This window comes from Vombatus ursinus, unplaced genomic scaffold, assembly GCF_900497805.2.
Source record: "Vombatus ursinus unplaced genomic scaffold, bare-nosed wombat genome assembly UNPS02014794.1, whole genome shotgun sequence".
Lineage (NCBI taxonomy): Eukaryota > Metazoa > Chordata > Mammalia > Diprotodontia > Vombatidae > Vombatus > Vombatus ursinus.
Genome location: NW_020954572.1, coordinates 18,134,739 through 18,153,984, shown reverse-complemented (window position 1 = coordinate 18,153,984; position 19,246 = coordinate 18,134,739). Strand labels below are relative to the sequence as shown.

The following is a 19,246-nucleotide window of genomic DNA, read 5'->3' as shown; positions in this document are numbered from 1 at the left end:
TGTTGGGCCTGAGTTCAAAAACTATTTCCAAAAAAAAAAAAGTTATTTCAGACATACTACCTGTGTGACTATGGGCAAGTCACTTAACCTCTGTTTGCCTCAGTTTCCTCAACTATAAAATAGGGATAATAGCAGCAACTACCTCACATAGTTGTTGTGAGGATCAAATGAGATAACATATGTAAAAAAGTGCTTAGAACAGTGCCTGGCAAATAGAAAGCACTATATAAATTTCCCCTTAAGGAAAAAAGGGAGAGGGGATATATTTGGAAATGTGGTGTAAAAATAAAACATATCAATAAAAATAATGACTTTTCAAAAAATAAAAAATATGAAGAACATAAACAAATATACAAAGACTTATATGAAAGAATAGAGAGTGAAAAAAGCAGATCCCAAAAAGCAATATACACATTGACTTCAACTTTGGAAATAGTAACAGAAGCACCAACAAAATCTGGATAAATACAAATAAATAAAGAAGTTTAAAAGGGCAAATGAAAACCAATAGGAGAATTTTGTTAGTACTTTGTTAAAATTAAAATGTTTTAAAAACAAATTACAAGTAACAAGTTTATACTTTCATGTTTAATCAATTACAATCTTTTATTCTCATATATTTTACTATTTGTGTTTATCTAGGAATATTAAGAGTACTTTTTTTTAAAGCTAGTTTCCAGGAGTAGAAAAACCAAGGACATTGAAGTTCTCATCGGTCCTGTGTCACCTGCCTGAACAATACCTAAGAAGCATCAGACACCAGAGGGCTGGTGGAAATGTTGATCAGCAAAGCAGTGAGTGTATTCTGATGCTAGAGTCTTCTGTCTCTGTACAGCTTTTATTTTGTGATATGCATTTGTGAGGATTTCAGCAGGTTCTGAATTACAACAAAGAGGAAAAAAAATGTAGCACTAGCTTTATTTTGCCTGAAGAAGTATACCTAATATACACAACTTTAAACTCTTGTTAAGGCGCAACTAGGTGGCACAGTGAATAGAGCACCAATTCTGAAGTCAGGAGGACCTGAGTTCAAATCCAGCCTCAGACCAAACACTTGACACTTACTAGCTGTGTGACCCTGGGCAAGTCACTTAACCCCAATTGCCTAAAAAAAAAAACCTAAAAATAAATAAATAAAATAAAATAAAAAATAAACTCTTGTTAAAATAATCATGAAGTATTGAAATGTTTCATGTAAAAGTTTATACAAACAAGGAGGAAGGGGAGAATGAATGATACTTGAACTTCACTTTCATTTGAACTGGTCAAAGGAGGGAAGAATATACATACACAAACACACACACACAGAGTGGGTACAGAAATACATTTCACTCAATGGAGGGCAAGAGGGAACTGAAGGGCAAATTAAGGAAAGGATCAGTCCTAAGCAAAACAAACTCTAAAGATATACAAAAATATTTGTAGCTCTTTTTGAGAAGGCAAAGAACTGGCATCTGGGGAGAATAGCTATACAAGTTATGATAAATGAATATGATGAAATGCTATTATGTTATAGGAAAAGATGAAATGGATGGTTTTAGAAAAACCTCGGTAGTCGTATAAATTGATGTAGAGTGAAGTTACAGAACCAGGAGAAGGATAACAACATCGTAAAGACAAACAATTTTGAAAGACTTAGAAATTTTATCAGCATAACGACCACCCATGATGCTAAAGGACTAATAATGAAACATGATACTCACCTCCTCATAGAGGTGAAAGACTCAGTGTGCAGAATGAGACGTGTATGTATGTGTACTTGTGTGTATTTTTTTTTTCCTTTTGGACATGACCAATATGGAAATTTGCTTTGATTGACAACACATATTTGTAACAGAAATTTTGTTTTCCTTTCCTTCTCGGTGGGGGGAAGGGGTATGTGGGATAGGAGGGAGAGAAGGCAGATTTTTGCTGACTGAAAAAAAAATTTAATCTAAAAAAAGATAACAAAGAAACAAGGGATGATTCTAAGGAAAAGGTAGCATCTATATTGGCTCTTTAGTCAGACCTTTAAATCATGAAATGACTATGAAAGCCAGTTTCAAGTTATCCTGAGAGATCTTCATAGAGTCCTGAGGACCAGGAAAAAGAGAGAAAGATGCCACAAAACTGAACAAAGAACAAAATATTCCAGAGCAGAAAACAGTACGAAAAAGCCTCTGAAACCAAAATTAATAAAGAGAACTAAAAAGACTGACATCTGGACAAAGATTTTTGTGAAGGTCATATAGGAATGGAAAGTATTGGTTTTCAGCCTCCTAATTTTTAAGAAGTTGCTTTTCTTCATACTGCCCAGGTGTCTTCTCAATACTCCTAACTTCTCCATTACCACTCTTGCCCCTCCATCACTGGGATTTCTCTAGCTTCAAACCACTTGATCTGGAAGTGCTCTAGAAACAAGGGGACATCCTGTGGAATCAGGAACCTAATACTCTGTTAACAGGGGGTGAGGGACTGAGCTCCCAAAGTCACTGAGTATGAGGGGTGGGAGGGGCAGTGATTGAGAACACATGGATAGTGTCCAACGTGTCCCCTTCCCATCCTTTCTCCCCTCCTTTCTCCATTACCTCCATAGAGCCAGCTTTACGATTGCGGATGAGTGGGGATCTTCTTGGGAGACCAGGGATCTCAGGTGGCTGGGGAGATGTCTGTGATACCCGATCTGGCTCATCTCGACCCTTCCTCCGGCACAGGTCTTCCATACTGCCTTTGTCTGTCTGCAGCTCCTCAGTCTGCATCATGTGTTAGAGAAGAAGGGGTGACTGCCTTCTCTGTAACCAGCCCCTTCACTCCCTGCCACCCACTCCCTGGACCCCTATCTCCCAGGTTCTGAGACCCAGATTCCAGCAACCTTTCCCACCTGGGAAGAAGCTGGGCGGAAGCCACAGCCGGTGGGAGCGTTGCCATCCTCTTCGACACCTTTCACTCCAGGGCTGAAGTGCAGCTCCACATGGAATCGCTTCTCTGACGATGGATCCTAGGGGATACCACCAGATGAGAGGATTTCAAAGGATGGGATGTTAAGAAACAGGGTGATGATGATGACAAGGAGTTACAAGAAGAAAGGTACCTATTCTCAGGCTTCCATGTCCTGCCTCCTTCTTCAGTACCACATTCCTGTGAATCTCTTCTACTGCAATCTCTAGGGTTAAGGAACCCTCACTTCCCTACCCCTGTGGTCCCCTGTACATGTAACTTGATTAAATATAAATGTTATTCTTCTACCTCCCATAGAAATTTGCTCATTACATAATGCACTTAAAGAAACACTTCTGAAGCTTAGAGAGAAGGGTGACTTACCTCGATCTTGCTCTCATCTCACCCTAACTCTAGGTCCAGTGGCTGGGTTCCACGTTGTTCCTTCTGGCACTACTTATTCCCATAATTTTTCTGTTTACCAAGAAGCTCCTAACTAGCCTAGCTGATGCAGTACTCTGTAATCCAAATGATTTCCCACATTGTGGTCCACAAATCATGGGGATGGGCAAGGACTTCCTTCTCCGAGCAATGGCTGGGAGCAGAGAGGGTAGATCTTAACCCTGATCCTACCCTGACATCTCCTCACCTGGGTGTTGTCTTCATATAACATGATGACAATCTGAGTCATGTAGTTGAGCTCGGAGATGGCGCTGAGATAAGCCAGAGCCCTCTGCCACTGTGCATCCTGAGATTCCTACCAAATGGGAGGAAAAGCATCTTAGGGCTTGAGATAAGAGAGGTCAGAGAATGAACGGGGTGGTGGGCCTGAGGTTGGGACTGGGGGAGGGCCAAGAAACACAAAGAAAGGCTTGCTTGGAGACCAAGGAGAACTAAAGAAAGGAGCTTCCCAGGAGGACAGGCAGGTGGAAACAGAGGGTCCTTACATCAAGAAGCCCTCCATAGCGGAAGACACTGAGCAGGGAATGGACGTGGCTCTCACTGGTGAAGTAGAGACGGGTGCGGACATGGCGACCTGGGGAGAGCACTCCTCTGGAGTACCTGAGAAAGTTGCCTTGTCATTCATAAGTCTATAGTCATAACACCACCCCTCCACCATCTCTTTCTTTCATCCCTAAAGAGGACTTCTCCCTCATATTCAGTAGTCCTCCTGTGGCCAAGCCTCTCTAACTGTTCCAGTTCTGACCTCCCCAAGAGCCCTTTACATGCCCTATCCCCATTCAATACCCCCTTAACCCTCCCTCACAGGGGGTGCAGCTTGTTGACAGATTCATCCTCATGGGTTCGCTGTAGGTCAAGCTGAATCTTCCTCAGCAATGGGAGACAAAAGCCCACAGCAATCTCCAGTTTCTCCTCCCGGCTGATCCCATACTCCTAGAGAACCAGAGGCTAAGTAAGCACTCAGTGGAGCCTGTGTTCCTTTTGCCTCTGCCTACTCCCACTGCCCCCCCAAACCTGACACTATCCTCTTGTCTTTCTATCATTCCCAGGTCTCTCTTCAAACCCACTATTACTCCCACTCCACGTGTTACCAGGATTCTCTACTTAGGTCAGTGACCTTTGCTCTTACTCACAGTCCAAGGGCACCTATCAAGCGTAGTTGGTCATCAGAAGAGAGTTAGAGCAGTTCAACTAATCCCACTCTGCCTCTATGCTTCCTGTCTCCTGCCCTTCCAGACTCCAGCCATGAACCATTTCCAAAACCAACCTGAGGAATGACCACATCGGCCAGTGCCTTGGAGAGTCGTAGCAGTTCTGCTGTCCCCTGAAGCCCCAGGCTCCCATTGTGCTGCACATCATACTTGACACAATCGTAGATGTCAGGGATTTTGCTGATATCAAAGCGTCCATTTTTTTGCCTAAAGTCACGTTCCAGCTTGCTCCAGCGCTGCAGCATCAACTCCAGAGTCTCACTGTGGTACAACTGTAGGTCTGAAGGTAACAGGGAAAAGTCATATTAGGCAGAGCCCTAACATGAGTTAAGGACCACTATCACTATCCTAGAGAGGAAACAGATTCCAAATATGCAGGGTCTGAGAGGGAAGATAAGGATCCCCCCCAGTCACCCAGAGGAAGAGACAATAGAACCTTGATAATACCCTGGGGGAGAGATGGCAGTGCTCTTACCCACCTGTCAACTTGGGGTCCTGCAGCCGTTGCCGGATCTGGTGAGTGAGGTTCTCAATCAGGGCAAATACCTGGTTACAGATCTCCACAGGATTCTGAATTATGGCCATTGAGTTGAGCAAGGAGAGACTGCCAGTAGGGGCCAACTGGGAGAAACAAAGAGAGAAAGAATATCATAAGCTCAGGGCCCCTCACCAGATCCCTGGATCTGGATAATCACAAAGCAAATGCATGCTAGCTCCCTATGATGAACACGTTATATCTATTAATGTCTATAGATAACTTGTATCTAGAGACACTAGCCTGAGTTCTCCATCACCTGAGACAATTCTGGACAGTAAAGGGGGCAGGGGATGAAGGGAAGGGCCTTAGGTCAGCATAAGTGAAGAAGGATTTGTCAGTGAAGTCGACTGTTCTTGGTCATGTAAATGAGCCCTACAAGGGTATGGAGATAATTCACACAACCTAGAATCTTACATGTCCACCTTATAATAAGTGGTAGAGGATGGAAAAAGAGATAAAGGGTCAACTCCATCCAACTGGGTACTTAGCAAGGTGCAGAGAAGTGGGTGGGGCCTCATTACATCCTGACCAAGAGAAGAGGAAGTGGAGTCACTGATCCCTCCTTACACCAACCCAGAAAAAGTATCCAGCTATCCAGTCCATTCAAGTTCCCCAAAGAATGACAAAAACAGGAATAGTAAGGGGAAATGGAGAGATGTTGTTAAACCTCAATTTGGCAAATGGTCTCCTTCTTACCAAGGCCTACGCTAACCCTGGAAATCAGATTGTCTCAGGGAAAGAGTGACTCTAAACTAACCCTGAATTTCAGAATGAAACTCAGATAGGAAACTCCTTTAAGAGGCTGGGTTTAGAATAGCTCCTTACACGTAACACCAAGGCAAAGCAGGTCTCCTGCCTTGGTTCCAATCTATAACACAAATGTAATCTGAGTCCACCAGAATGGGTTCCATTTCAAGACCCTGAGGCATCCACGCAGGGCCACTGGGGAAGGGGAAGCAGTGCCTTAAGGAATCCCGAGGATTCCACAAATACCCAAAGATGAGGAGAGGACACCTAACCATCTAAAGGCAGTTACTGTGTGATTAGCAGAAAGGGGTGTGCACAGTACTATTTATGGGATCCAGAATGAGATATTTGAAGTGAAGGGCACAAAGAAGCTCAGACCTGCTCATAGTCTCCAGGGCCAAAGGGTGTATCCTGTTGTAGAATGTGATGTAGTCGTGCCTTCACACGGTGTTGGCAGCTGCTCAATGAGTCACCATCACTGTCCAGAAGCCCATTCATGTTGGCACTCTTCACCATTTGCACCAGGATGGGTGTCAGCTCCCCCTCCAGTGCCAGTAATCCCTATGACAGGAGCCATGGGGAGTGGGGACGTTGTTAATCCCCTTTCTGGGCCAGCAGCCCTGGTGGTGGAGGGGTGGAATGGGCCTAAGGGGCTATGGAGAAGACACAGAGCTGGCTTGGTGGGGGCAGGGGTGCCCCTACCTCCCACCTCCTATTCCCAGAAGAGCAGAAAGGGGTCAGATACAGTCATCCAGCCACCAACCTATCCTTTTGAGATGAGCACCCAAAATCCCTGCATTGCATTAACCCTCCATCTAAATTAGCAGCTTTTCCAACTGCCAATGTCCATGAATTTGGGGTTAGGGTGGACACCTTGGCAAAGGCTGCAGCCGTCATCTGTACACGACCCTCATCTGAAGCATAGATCTTGAGGTCATGGCGGTAAGTGCTATGGAGACGTAGAAGCCCACAACCAGGGAAGCCAGCATAGTCCCCTGGGAGTGAAGAGGACCACAAACAGACACCTGTCAGGATCCTAGGGCAGGGAAGAAGGAATTTATTTCTCCCCTACTTCAACTTTTCCTTGCCATAGTGATTTTTTTCCTTTATTCCCCCACTCACCCCATATTTATCTTGTTCCAAACCCATAATACATTTACTCCTCAACACACTCACCCTGGCCCCCTGGGTACATGCAGCGGAAAGCTCGTCCCAGCTCCTCAGCCTGGACCCGGCCATCAGGAGTCAGCTCCCCACCCCACTTTAACACCAGCAGCAGAGATGGGGCCAGGGTCTCCCGCTGTTGATCTAAGGATAGTAGAAAGCTGTGAATTGGGCCTGGGTAACATTCTGAGAACATCTACGCAGTACAGAGTGGAGGTCTGGATGTTATCCTCAACAATTCTGAAAGGGAAGAAGCTGGGGGATGAAACTAGAAAAGCAGGAAGAAGGTAGGGCAAAGAATGGGTGTTCTATAGGTCTAGGGGGCTAGAGATTCAGAGAGCTAGAGTGAGTTGTGTATCTCACCTTGCTCCTCATTAGAGACCCTGGTTCCATGGGGGTAGTAAGTCAGCTGTACCTTTCTATTGATGCCTGAGAAATGACCATACCTGCCAAGAACAGAGTCCACTGTCCATTCCAACCCCAAGACACAGACTCCATGGTTGACAGCCCATATTAGGCTCCCTTATTCTCACCCCACTCCTTACATCTCCAACACAGTCTTTAGCTGCTCCAGCTTTCCTGTTTTCTCTTCAATCTCACCACCAGGGTCCTTCTCCAGTTCTCCCAACAACAGCCGAGTGATGTCCAGCACCTCCTGAGGAGAGGGGAATAATGGGATGTATTCACAACTCTTGACCAGTCATCTATCTTAGGATCACTTTACATTTTTCCCAGACAGATTTCCCAAACTCATATCCTTTCCTCCTACAGTGACTGTTCTCCCCAATCAGGTTACCCACCTGCAGCTGCTCTGGCCTTTTCAGTTTCAGTTTCCCAGTTTTGTAGCCACCATGTTTCTCAAACAGTGCAAAAAACCTGGGTAGGAGGGGGTGAAGGAAAACACAAGTGGGAGAGTCAAGAACTGTGAGAGCAATTTACTTCTTCATTCAGTATATGGACCCTCTCCTTACCTGGGGTGTGTAACTTCCATCTTCATTTTCTGTTTGGGAGTACGGTCCCCATGACGGATGATGGCAATGACACAACGGAGTTCCATCCTGGGAAGAAGGCATATGTTAGAGCAACCTTAGTCAGCAAACCTTTTCATGAGTGCCTTAGACGGAAAAGAGTACTATCTGAAATAAGGAAAGGGGGTGTGCCTAAGAAAACTTGATGAAAGGGATCCCCTTGTCAGTCTAGGGAGAGGTGGTAGGTGCTTATCAGTCAGTCCTGGGAAGCCCAAGCCCCAGATATCTCTGTGGGTAAATAACTACTGCCTCTGGGACAGCTAGGTGGCGCACCAGCCGTGGAGTCAGGAGGATCTGAGTTCAAATCTGGCTTCAGACACGTGACACTTACTAGCTGTGTGACCCTGGACAAGTCACTTAACCCCACTGACTAGTCAAAAAAAAAATTAACTACAGCTTCACTCTCTCTTACATGGTGCCAGATGTGGTAGGGACAATGGGAATGTCTTCAGCTTCTGTGGGAATGGACCATGGAATCTGAAACTGGGGGGCAAGCTCCCGCATTATGGTATTCCTAGAAAGAAGAAGACATAGAAAAATAATAGAATAATCTTCCTCGTAATGGTTAAAAAAAAAAAAAACTGCAAAAGAGAAGACCTCTGTTAAACAGGAAAAAAAGGATAACCTCATTCCTAGACTGGCTTCCCCTCACCCAAACCAATGTCTCCCATACCATACCCCAAGATCTTGGCACAGTCGTCATAGTATTTCATTGAGTTCTTGACAAAGCTGAAGCCATTGACATCGCAGACAAAAGAGTGACCATTGGCACGGAGAAGGTCAAACCCACAGACCGTTTGCTGTGGGACAGAAAGTGAAGGATAAAACCAGGTTGGAGAAATAATTTCTTCCCAAATTCCTCATGCCTTTTCCTCTTCCCCACCATCCCATTTATCCTATATTTCCCCTCACCAAAAGCACCATCCCACCAACTTGGATCTTCCTCTACCTTGAAAGCAACACAGACTTTCCTGGCCACTAGCTTCTCCATGGCAGTCAGCATGACTGGGTATCGAATCTCCTTCCCTTCACTGTCCCTTTCCACCTTTCCATCTAATGCTGGAGACTTTCGGGCTTCAGCATGGGCATAATCTGGCCCCACTGTATACACCTACAAAAATATATCATTCCTGAGAGAATCCATGTCACACAGTTCCCTCAGGCCAATCACGACACATATACTTGAAGAGATTATGGAAAATAAATCATTTTAAAAGGAGAGATTTTGGGCATTATGTTTAGGCTTGTTTAGAATAAAGATCCTGGGCCTGAGAAAATCAACATTCATCCAACTAAGACTATAGAAGCATAAGTATGAAGACTGCTCCACCAGTACCCCAAATTTATCCTCCATTTTCTATTTAAACCCCCCCCCACCGCAGTATATCAAATGCCTTCATAGCCCTACTTTACAAATGTCATAAATGTTTCAAATCCAATATCTCTACTCCTTACCGTGTAATTTCAGTACATTACCAAATCCACACTCAGCTTTTACCTTGTATGCCCCCTCCTTATACTTCCAAACTCCCCCACCCCCCACAATAACATCTTAACTGTGTGACTTTGGACAATTCATTTAAATTCTCAAAGCCTCATTTTCCCCATATATAAAGAAAAGGAAATGGATCTCTAAAATGAGAGGACCGAACTACATGACCTCCAAGGTCCCTTCTGCCTCTAAAATGGTATGATTTGTGTAACCTGTATACCCACACCCCCTTCCCTTCCCTGAAACCTTGACATCAGTGCCATCTGTGGGCATGAATTCCTCATAAATGTAAGATCCAGTCTTTCGGACACTGCTCTCAGGGGAGTACACACTGCTTCGGCTGCCAATCTACAAAATGGAGAGAGATTAAAAAACATGTGAGTCCATCCTCCCTCGCCATTTTGTTCCTGAATCCTTCAGCTTTTACCCCACAACTCCATCCCTATCCTTCCATCTCTCTGCCCCTCCCCATATCCCTGACTGCCCCCACACCTTACGAAAGAGGCGCTGGCTCCCCCCACCAGCTGTGCTGGGATAGTAGATGTAGACGTTGTGATCCTCAGCACTCACTGGCTTCTCCACAAATGGTTTGGGAAACACAGCTCCATTCACCTCCACCTGGTCCTCACCCTCTATCAGGTTGCACTCTGAGAGGTAGAATATGGTCAGTTCTGGGGGCCTTGGGCACACCTCTTCTACCACTGGAATCCCCCAGCGCCTCAGTCTCTGTAACCTTCAAATTCACAAGCCTTGCATCCTAGGAACCACCCCAGAAGACCTATCCCAAGATTCCTAACCCTCCCATCTACACAACAACCAAAGCCCTACTTAGATGGTAATAGCAGAAAATCTGAAGGACACTGAACTAGGTTGAAGCCCAGGGGGCTGGGCAAAGGATAGGGCTGGATACTCACCGTCTGGCCGGGCAGGGTCACGATTAAGCACAGCATATCGAGGCAGATCAATGCCCTCCTCTTGCAGGATTCGGTATACTTCCCGCCTGCAACCCCAAAACTATTAGCTAGAGGAAGCCTGAGGGGAAGGGTGGGGGTGGGGTGAAGATGAGGGTATCAGGATCAGTGTGAGAGACAACCAAGTTTCTGGTTTTGTCCTTCCCCTAAATGGGCTCCCCAAATACTGGAGGCTAAGTCTGTGGGCAAGAATGAAGGGAGACTCAGTCCCACATATTTAACTGGCCAGTAGGAAGCCATACCTGTCCTGGATATAATACTGCATTGTCAGATCATTGATGAGGAAGGGATTTCGAAGCTTGGCATAAGCAACAGCTTTGTCCAGGGGGAAGCCTAGCAGAAAGAAAGAATCCAAGACATAAACATCATAAAAATGAGAATTGTCAGTTTCCACTGAACTCTTCAACATACTAACCCGCCACTACCCCTCACTCATTTCCCAAACATCTAAAAGATCCCTTGGAATTATTTCCAAGATCCCAGACCTTCTGATGGTTGCAAAAGCTGTGGAACTGTCCTAAGATCTGGAGTGTATAGCCCCTGCACCCAAAGATGGCATTTGTTTTTTCAAATGTGTCAAGAGGAAGGAATAAGCAGCCCCATTCACTGTTACTCTCCCAATGAGATGAAATGGTGAAGGACAAATCTAAACTCCTAAGCCCCACAATTCCCAATCCCATTCTACTCTCTTTTCTCCCCGAGGTCCTCACCTTTGGAGTGGAAAGAGATGAGGCAGTGGCAAGATGGCCAGTTCTCCACAGGCTCATTAAGGATAACATCCTCACCCAGAATAATCACAGTTAGGTAGTCAAAGCGGCATAGTCGTTCTAGGATCTGGGTCATTGGCTTGGACTTGGACTTCTTGGTCATGGCACAAATGCCAACAATAATCTGCCGTTCAAGGGGCTAGAGTGCGGAAGATGTCGTCAGAAAGCTTCCATACAAGGTAACAGGACTTCCAAGGGACACAAAGCCTCCCCTTTTGCCAGGACATTGGATTCCCCTATATACAAGCTACAGGATACAGTCAAACAGTACTCCTATTCATAGGCATACCCCTCCTCCCACCCCAAGACAAATTTAGGAACTCCTGCTACCCATGGAATAATGTCTTCTCCATAGGAGCGCAACAGGGTAATTTTGTGACCAGGCATCAGGTTCCCCAGATGGCTACCAACCCCTCAGATTCTAATGAGTTCACTGAAGCAAAGGTTCTACAAATGAAGTAGTTTGTTTTATTACTCTGCCATCTCTTACATCAGAAAAGAGCCAGGTGCCAATAGAAGGCAAGTAGATCAGGCCTTTCTAGAGGGTGGAGAAGTGGCCACCACTGAATACTGCTCTTAGTAATAGTGGCTTCACCATTATACCTTTTATACCTCATGTACTCACCACTTCATCTTCTTCATCTTCAAGAAGCTCACTCTCACTCTCTTCCACACTCATGCCTGCTCCCTGGGTGCCCAGCCCCTCATCCCCAGCTCCAACAAAGAAGCGGGGTGTGGCACTCTCAATCTCACTGGCCGTCAGCGACCACATTCCCACCAGGAGACCCACTCATCCCGATCTGCAGAAGACAGCACTCCATCAGCCCCAATGATGGATGGAGGATATAGAATATAGCCAATACAGAATATTGCAGAGAGAACCACATGGAGCACGAGGGGAAGCAGGGAAACTAGACTGAAGAGATTACACTGAGACTATAGTGAATCAGTAGGTGCAAAATGATGAGAAGTAGGGAAGAAAGAAGGAAGATGCCAGGTGAAAGAAATGGAAACACTTAAAGGTCAGAAAAGTGGACAAAAGGGAACAGCCAAAGGTTATCCAGGAATGAAACTATTTCCAGAGTCAGGGAGTTAACCCTTAGGAGGCTGACATTTCCTCAGTTCTTCCAGTGGAAAAGAGTCTTCAGCAAAAAGTGGGAGGAGCAGCTCCTCATAAGAAGGGCTATGGGGGGAGGGGTTCTTTGCTGAGAGAGAGGGCTGACACTGACATTCTAGACTTAGAATTTAATTTGGAATTTTCTTAGTCCTCTCTCATTCTCCTCACAGTGCTAAGCTTGGGGATCCTAACAAAAGTTGAATGATGCCAGTTGTCATTGCCTGAGATAATTATCCTCAATTCAACCCAGAAGTATACTGCAGTGTCAACTGCCCCAAAGCCTCTCACAACCTAGCCTCCATCTAACCCACAGTTTTTCCAACTCAAAGACATGTACAAAAGACTAGATGTCAAAACAAAGACCATAAAACTATTAGGAAGATTGGACTAAAGGAAGTCACATTTCTACCAATATACTATCAGACTGAGAGCTGAGTGCTCCACAAACATTTCTCTCATCAAGGATCCTAAGCTTCAGGTATCACAGGACAGGATTCTACCTTGGACAACAGCAAGCAAAAACTCTCAAAAATAACCACTTGAAAGTTCTACATAATGACATAATGGAAAAGAATACCAAACTTAGGATCAGAAGACCTGGGTTCAAATCCAGACTCTGCCACTTTCTAATGTGACCCTAAGCAAGCCACTTATTTCATCTGAGACTCAGTTTCTTCATTGCAAAATAAGAATACTCCTACTTGCACTCCCTGTCCCACAGGGTTATCATAAATAAAGAGCTTTGGAAAATACTATATAAGTGTTTACTTTAGCTTGGGAAAAAAGGTATGTATTTAAATTCATCCAACCTTTTAAAAATATTCTTCAGTCATTTGTTTTGATTTTATACCTTCCCAGTATAGGTGGTATTTTCTCTAATGATGTAATTATAACTACTTGTTCCCACAGAGACCTCTATCTTTTCAGTCTTCCATGTCCTTTTCCTATCCCCCAATCATTATTCAAGGAACTGCATTTTCCTTGGTCCCTTTCTAGGCCTTAAAAACATTTTCCTTTTTACTTCTGTGTATCTTGTAGAATGCCTCTGTGCCTATATCATTTTGTTATGACTGTGGACTCAATGACCTGGCCTGATTTTCATGCCTTACAAGCACTCCCAAGTCTCTGTACAGTTCTGAGTTTAAGCAGCTTAGATTTTTTTCTGTCCTCCCTATTCTTCCTCTGCAACAGACTTTCCTCTCATGTTTAGGATTCTTCTGATCCTGTGCACTTCCACCCATGGAGTTCCTTCTGGTTTTGCTCTAAGTTCACAACAGTTGTCTTCTTCACTTCACATTTCACCCCAATAACAGACAATGGCTGTTGGGTTAAAGTATTCAGAATAAGAAGCTCCATAAACATCAATAAGGCTGGGTTTGCTATTGATAAGGCTTGTGTGAGGGGATAAGCATACACCTTGATTATGTCAGGGTTTACTTAACAAATGAGAAAAGGTTTTTTATAACCATGGTTAAAGAAGAGTTGATGGGTATTAACTCTCAAACAGCTAGCCCAAAGAGAAGCCTGAGAAGAACAGGCAAAGAAGAGGACCCCTTACACTCTCAAATGTGTCTGTAAAAAGCAAGATGCTCTTATTTAAGGTATAGAAAAAGGGTAAACAAGGTAACAAAACCAGGTAAATGACAGGTGGAGTCATTATTAATTAAGGGAAACGACTTCTTAAGATCAGGAAAGAATTACCACAGGCTAGTGCTCTGAAATTTTAGAGCAAGGGTTCTTAATCTGGTCCATGGATAGATTTCAGGAGGTATGCAAACTTGGATAGGAAAAGTAACAAATTTGTATTCAACTAACATCTAATTGAAGTTTAGCATTTCTTTCGATTATGAATGTAAGCAAACTTTATTCTGAGGAGTTCACAGGTTTCACCAGACTGTCAAAAATCGGTCCATGATACAAAAAAAAAGGTTAAGAACCCTTGCCTTAGATGACATCAAGAAGGGTAGAAGAGAAAATGTCCACAGCAATGATATGCCTAGGCTTACTACGAAGGAGGCTTGTGTGAGAGAACAGGCATATACTTTGATTACAGTAAGACTTACTTCTATGTATCTTTTCAAGAAGCTGGGGTCAGTTTCCATTCTCTCCCTCCTCCTCCCCCCAATATATAATGGTAACAAAGACTAGATCCTCAGATTCTGCTCTAAGCTAAATGGTAGCCACTATGGACTGAATCAACAGAGAAAAAGGAAAGCAGTCTCCTCTCTAGGGACTTCTGCTTTGGATCAGGAATGGAGGGGGGGAAGAGCAGAGGGTGAAGCAGCAGGAAAAAACCTTGAGATGAAGGCAAAACTGGGGCAAGGCGAAGCAAAGTTACAAATATATTGAGGATCACAACGAAGGGTACTTTTAATATTGATTTTTATAAATGCACACATTTTTTTTTGCCAGAAAGTTCCATTCTCCATGGTACACAAGTATTTATTTTGTGATAAGATGCATTGCTACAAGGAAGGTTCAAAGCCTCCCATTGAAAGTGGGAGTAGGAGGAAGGAGGGTTTGGGAAGGAAAGGGAGTACGGGGGTAGGGGAGAGTGATAGAAGGAAGGGAGGTAGTGGGGGGGGTCGAGGGGAGTAGAATGGAAAGGCTAACAAAGGGCAGAGGGAATGCAACGGGGTGGGGGGGTTTAGTCAAGATGAGGGAAGCAACATTTTCAAAACCTTGCCTAAGGCACCCAAATTCCTTATCGCATCCCTGAATCAAAAGCATTTCGGGATCCCTCTACATGCAACAGTTCCTGGTTAAAACATTTCATGGGGGTTTTCGTGGATGGGAAGGAGAAGAACGAGTTTAGGCTCCAGGCAGAATTCTCCCCGCCCCCAAAACAAGAAGCATCCCACGTCTTCCAACACTCTTTTCACCCCTAAGAGGGATTCCCCCCACCCCCTTCCCGACCCTAACCTTCCCCAGTTCCTTGCCTGTCTCCAGAACGCTCCTCACACTCACCCCCCCAACCTTCTTTCCCTCCCTCCCTCAACCCCCCCTTCCCTTCTCTTCCACCTCTCCCTCCCCCCCCCCGTTCCAGAGAACAAGCAGTGATTTGCACCCGCGGGGCTCCAAACTAACCCCTGACAATGACCCTCGGATGACCCCGCCCCCTAAGGACTCCCCCCTCTCCAGAGAGCTCTCCCCCTCCCCCATTGCCCCCAACATTGACCGCCCCCCCACTGCGCCCGGGTCACACAGACTACGCTGACACGGACGGGTCTCCCCAGAGCCCCTTCCAACCCCGGAGGTCGCACCTATTGACCGCGACCCCCCAGCCCAGGCGGCCTGGGGCTTGCGACCCCCTTAGATACCGCCCCCGACCCCAGCCCCCAGCCACTCCCCCATTGCCGGGGCCCTCACTCACCCGCCTCTCTCAGCCGGCGCAGCCGAACCTGCCGGCAGCGGGCACCTGACAGGGACCCAATCAGAGCGCGACTTCCCCTCCCCCGCGCCGCCAATCAGAGGCGGGCGCGCTCCGGGACGAGCGTCAGGCTGCGTTGGCCGGTGCTCTAGGAGGAAGCGCGCCCCCTGGTGTCGGGTTGGGGGAAAGGGCAGCCTAGCTCTCTCCTTGTGGTGGTCACTGCCACCACTACGAAGATTCTTAAATCCTTTGCACCTCGTCGCATTCTGCAACTCTTAACACCCGGATTAAAGACAAAGACAGAGACCAGATAAAGAGAATGTGACTGGCAGATGGACACTTAAAGGAGATTTAAAGGAGAGAGGAGAGAAAAACAACAACAACACAACATATGGAGCTATGTATCCCCTGAAGAGCAAAGGCCATATCTTCCAGTGTTTTGTAACTGCTAATAATTCAGTTTGAAGTACTGTACATTGCACACGTGGATACAGAATAAGTGACTGAAAATGTTTACAAAAAAAATAGGTCACAGACAAAGACAGAGAGAATGTAGAGACTGGAGAGTACCAAAATAAAGCAAAGACAGAAATAGAACAAAAAGACAAAAAGGTGGAAGTGCAAACAATCAACAAGCACTTATTAAGCATCTACTGCATACCAAGCATGGTGATAGTCTCAGGGAATACAAAGACCAAAATGAAAGACTTCATTTGATAGTACATAAGCATAGACATAAGCATACCTATTCACAAAAATAAATTCAAAGTTGTTTTTTGTGTGTGTGTGTGGAATTTTGGTAGCAACTAAGCTGAGCTTTGAAAGGAAACTAGGGATTCTAAGAAGCAGAAGTAAAAAAGGTGGGCATTCTAGGAATGCATAAGAGCAGTTGCAAAAGAATGGAGATAGGAAATGGAATGTTTTTATGTGATGAACAGCAAGAAGCCCACTTTAACTAAAATGAAGAGAGACTGAAGGTTAAAACAGTGCTTGGTTGTGAAGGCTGTTAAATATCAAATGGAGAAGTTCATATTCAATCCTAGAGATAAAAAGGAGTTTATTAATCAGGGAAGTGACACGGCCAGGTCGTTGCTTTAAGAAAATCACTTTGACATTTGTATAACATATTGGTTTGGGGAAAGATTTGAGTCTGGGAGACCAATTAGCTTATTGTTGTTGTTCAGTCTTGTCGACTATTTGTGACCCCATTTGGCATTTTCTTGGCAAAAATACAGGAGTGGTTTGCCATTTAATTTTCCAGCTAATTTTAGAGATGAGGAAACTGAGGCAAATAGGGTTAAGTGACTTGCCCAGGGTCACACAGGTCATATTTGAATTTAGGAAAATGAGTTTTCCTGACTCCAGGCTGGGTGTTCTATCTACTGTGCCCCAAAGGACCTGAACTAAAGTGACCTTGTGAGCAGAAGTGATGCAAGCCTTTAAATGTTCAGCAGGAGCATTTGTCCCTCAGAAATCCTTCAATTTCTACAAATTAAGGCTTGATTTATTGTTTTGTTGTTTGTCTAGACACTTAAGATTGTCTAAACACTTAAGAAAATACTTATAATGCAGATTGAACTTAAGCATGAGTGAATACATTATTTCTGGCCCCCTCCCAGCCCAGTTGTCAAATATTTACCTGAACATTTCCATATTGCTCTATAAACATTACTTGAGCTCAGTGGACGTGCAGTAGAAGACTCAGAGAATGAAGTCACCAGACTAGAGGTGTGGTGACTATAGGTTGGTAATAATACCATAATACTTATTATTACTATTGACATCAATATAGTGCTTTAAGGTTTGCAAAATGCTTTACATCTATTATCTCATTTGAGCCCTCACAACATCCTAGGATCCAAGAGATGTCCTGGAGGTAGATTTCACAAGACTTGACAGCAAATTTGTAATTTAGAGTGAGGAAGAACAACAAATAGAGGGTGATTCCCAGATTGTGAAACTGGATGACTAGAAAGATGATGAGTCCCTTGACAGAAAAAGAAAAGTTAAGAAGAAGGTAAATTTTAGGGAAAGATAATGATTTCAGGTTTGGATGTATTGATTTAATTTGCCTATGGAACATACAGGTGGAAATGTCCAGTAAGCAGCTGGTGATTCAGGACTGGAGTTCAAGGGAGAAACTAGAACTGCATATATGCATAGGTCAGGGACACTACAGAGAAAATTAATGCAAGTTGAAGACCAGAGAGGTGGAAAGATGTCTAAGTGGAAAGGTTTTTAGAGAGGAAAAATGCCAGTGTTCCCCCTACTTCACTCAACCTAATCTCTACCAACCCATTCTCTATTGGAGGTTTCCATAAGGGCAGTCCCCTCTTTCCCCCCCACCCCCATTCTTGGCTTCCTCTCCTTTCTTCTGGAACTACTGGGAAGTTGATCTCTTCCTCAGAAGTTGTTGGATTCCTGACACTTTATTACACCATTTTTATCAGACTCCACACTCTGCTAACCTAAAGGCCTAAAGAATGATGGCAATGACTCCAAAGACTGACCCCATAGACATTCTAGGCACTTTCCCTACAATCTCTTTATTTGAGTAAATACCCCTCTGACTGCATATTGTGCCCTCATCCTGATAATTATATTCCTTTGACCATGTATACTCCAAATGGGGTAATTATCCTAATTTGAGTAACTACCCTGTTAATCTAGGCAATTTCTCTGCTCCCCAGGCAAGTCCCTACCCTCCCACACATGTAGTCCTTCCTTCCACCCTTTACTTTCACCCCCTAATTCTCATAACTACCCACACTCTGACGTAAAACTCTCTTGCTACACTTGATTAACTCCTCCCTCCCTTACCTGAGCAATTATATTCACTTCCAGGGAACTTTATCCCTCTCCCCTTCTATCTGAATTACAATCCCACAAACACAAGTCATATTCATCCTCTTCAGAGGAGTAATTTCACCTACATTTTAGCCATTACTTCACCTCAGGAAGGATTGTTAAGATCACTGGAACTGGAAAGAGGTATTTATCTTGTGGTTTCTGAAGGTATCTCACTTTAAGGGAAGTTTTGCCCAATGGGGAGAGGAAGACAATAGGATCCTGAAGAGAATGAAAGTGTTAAGATTTTAGCAGTAGGAAAGAAAGTTATTACGGGGTGGGAACACTTCTTTCTCAATTAATTCTCCCCAAAGATTTCCATACAGACATGCAAATGTGGTTTTCTGGTAAGGAAAAGAAATCACTGGACTGCTTCTCTTGCTAATCTGCCCCACCCTTTCCTTTCTCTACACTCCTCCCTTTTGGTTTCTCTCGATCTTTCCTGATACAACAGGCTAGGTTTGAAGGTCAAGACACACCTGGGGCCACACCTATAACTCCTGGGGCCAAGCCAGCTATTCATTCAATGTCACTCAAGAGAAGAGGGAGGAGAAAAGACAGGGTTGGATGATGTTGTGTTGAAGGCGGACCAGATCCCCTGATGACCCTATGCCCT

The 19,246-nt window shown here is 44.6% G+C and overlaps 1 protein-coding gene across 6 annotated transcripts in view; it reads right to left on the bottom strand.

The window, feature by feature from the left end:
• PPIP5K1 (diphosphoinositol pentakisphosphate kinase 1) overlaps positions 1-15,825 on the bottom strand; it is a 43,166-nt gene extending 27,341 nt beyond the window's left edge. For 5 of the 6 annotated variants that reach the window (XM_027869960.1, XM_027869962.1, XM_027869961.1 and 2 more), the window contains exons 1-24: positions 15,787-15,825; positions 11,922-12,096; positions 11,240-11,435; positions 10,772-10,862; positions 10,473-10,558; positions 10,051-10,205; positions 9,805-9,906; positions 9,016-9,177; positions 8,745-8,866; positions 8,479-8,580; positions 8,010-8,096; positions 7,839-7,914; positions 7,584-7,693; positions 7,402-7,484; positions 7,051-7,182; positions 6,748-6,869; positions 6,253-6,435; positions 5,069-5,210; positions 4,646-4,869; positions 4,184-4,311; positions 3,864-3,978; positions 3,566-3,673; positions 2,861-2,977; positions 2,568-2,732 (exon numbers count right to left, since the gene is read on the bottom strand). In XM_027869960.1, the coding sequence (XP_027725761.1) occupies positions 2,568-2,732; positions 2,861-2,977; positions 3,566-3,673; positions 3,864-3,978; positions 4,184-4,311; positions 4,646-4,869; positions 5,069-5,210; positions 6,253-6,435; positions 6,748-6,869; positions 7,051-7,182; positions 7,402-7,484; positions 7,584-7,693; positions 7,839-7,914; positions 8,010-8,096; positions 8,479-8,580; positions 8,745-8,866; positions 9,016-9,177; positions 9,805-9,906; positions 10,051-10,205; positions 10,473-10,558; positions 10,772-10,862; positions 11,240-11,435; positions 11,922-12,068 (2,955 nt within the window). In that variant the 5' untranslated portion in view covers positions 12,069-12,096; positions 15,787-15,825. Of the gene's footprint in view, positions 1-2,567; positions 2,733-2,860; positions 2,978-3,565; positions 3,674-3,863; positions 3,979-4,183; positions 4,312-4,645; positions 4,870-5,068; positions 5,211-6,252; positions 6,436-6,747; positions 6,870-7,050; positions 7,183-7,401; positions 7,485-7,583; positions 7,694-7,838; positions 7,915-8,009; positions 8,097-8,478; positions 8,581-8,744; positions 8,867-9,015; positions 9,178-9,804; positions 9,907-10,050; positions 10,206-10,472; positions 10,559-10,771; positions 10,863-11,239; positions 11,436-11,921; positions 12,097-15,786 lie in introns of those variants that run through there. The other variant, XM_027869964.1, reaches the window with a different exon arrangement.
• Positions 15,826-19,246: the final 3,421 nt, after the last annotated feature.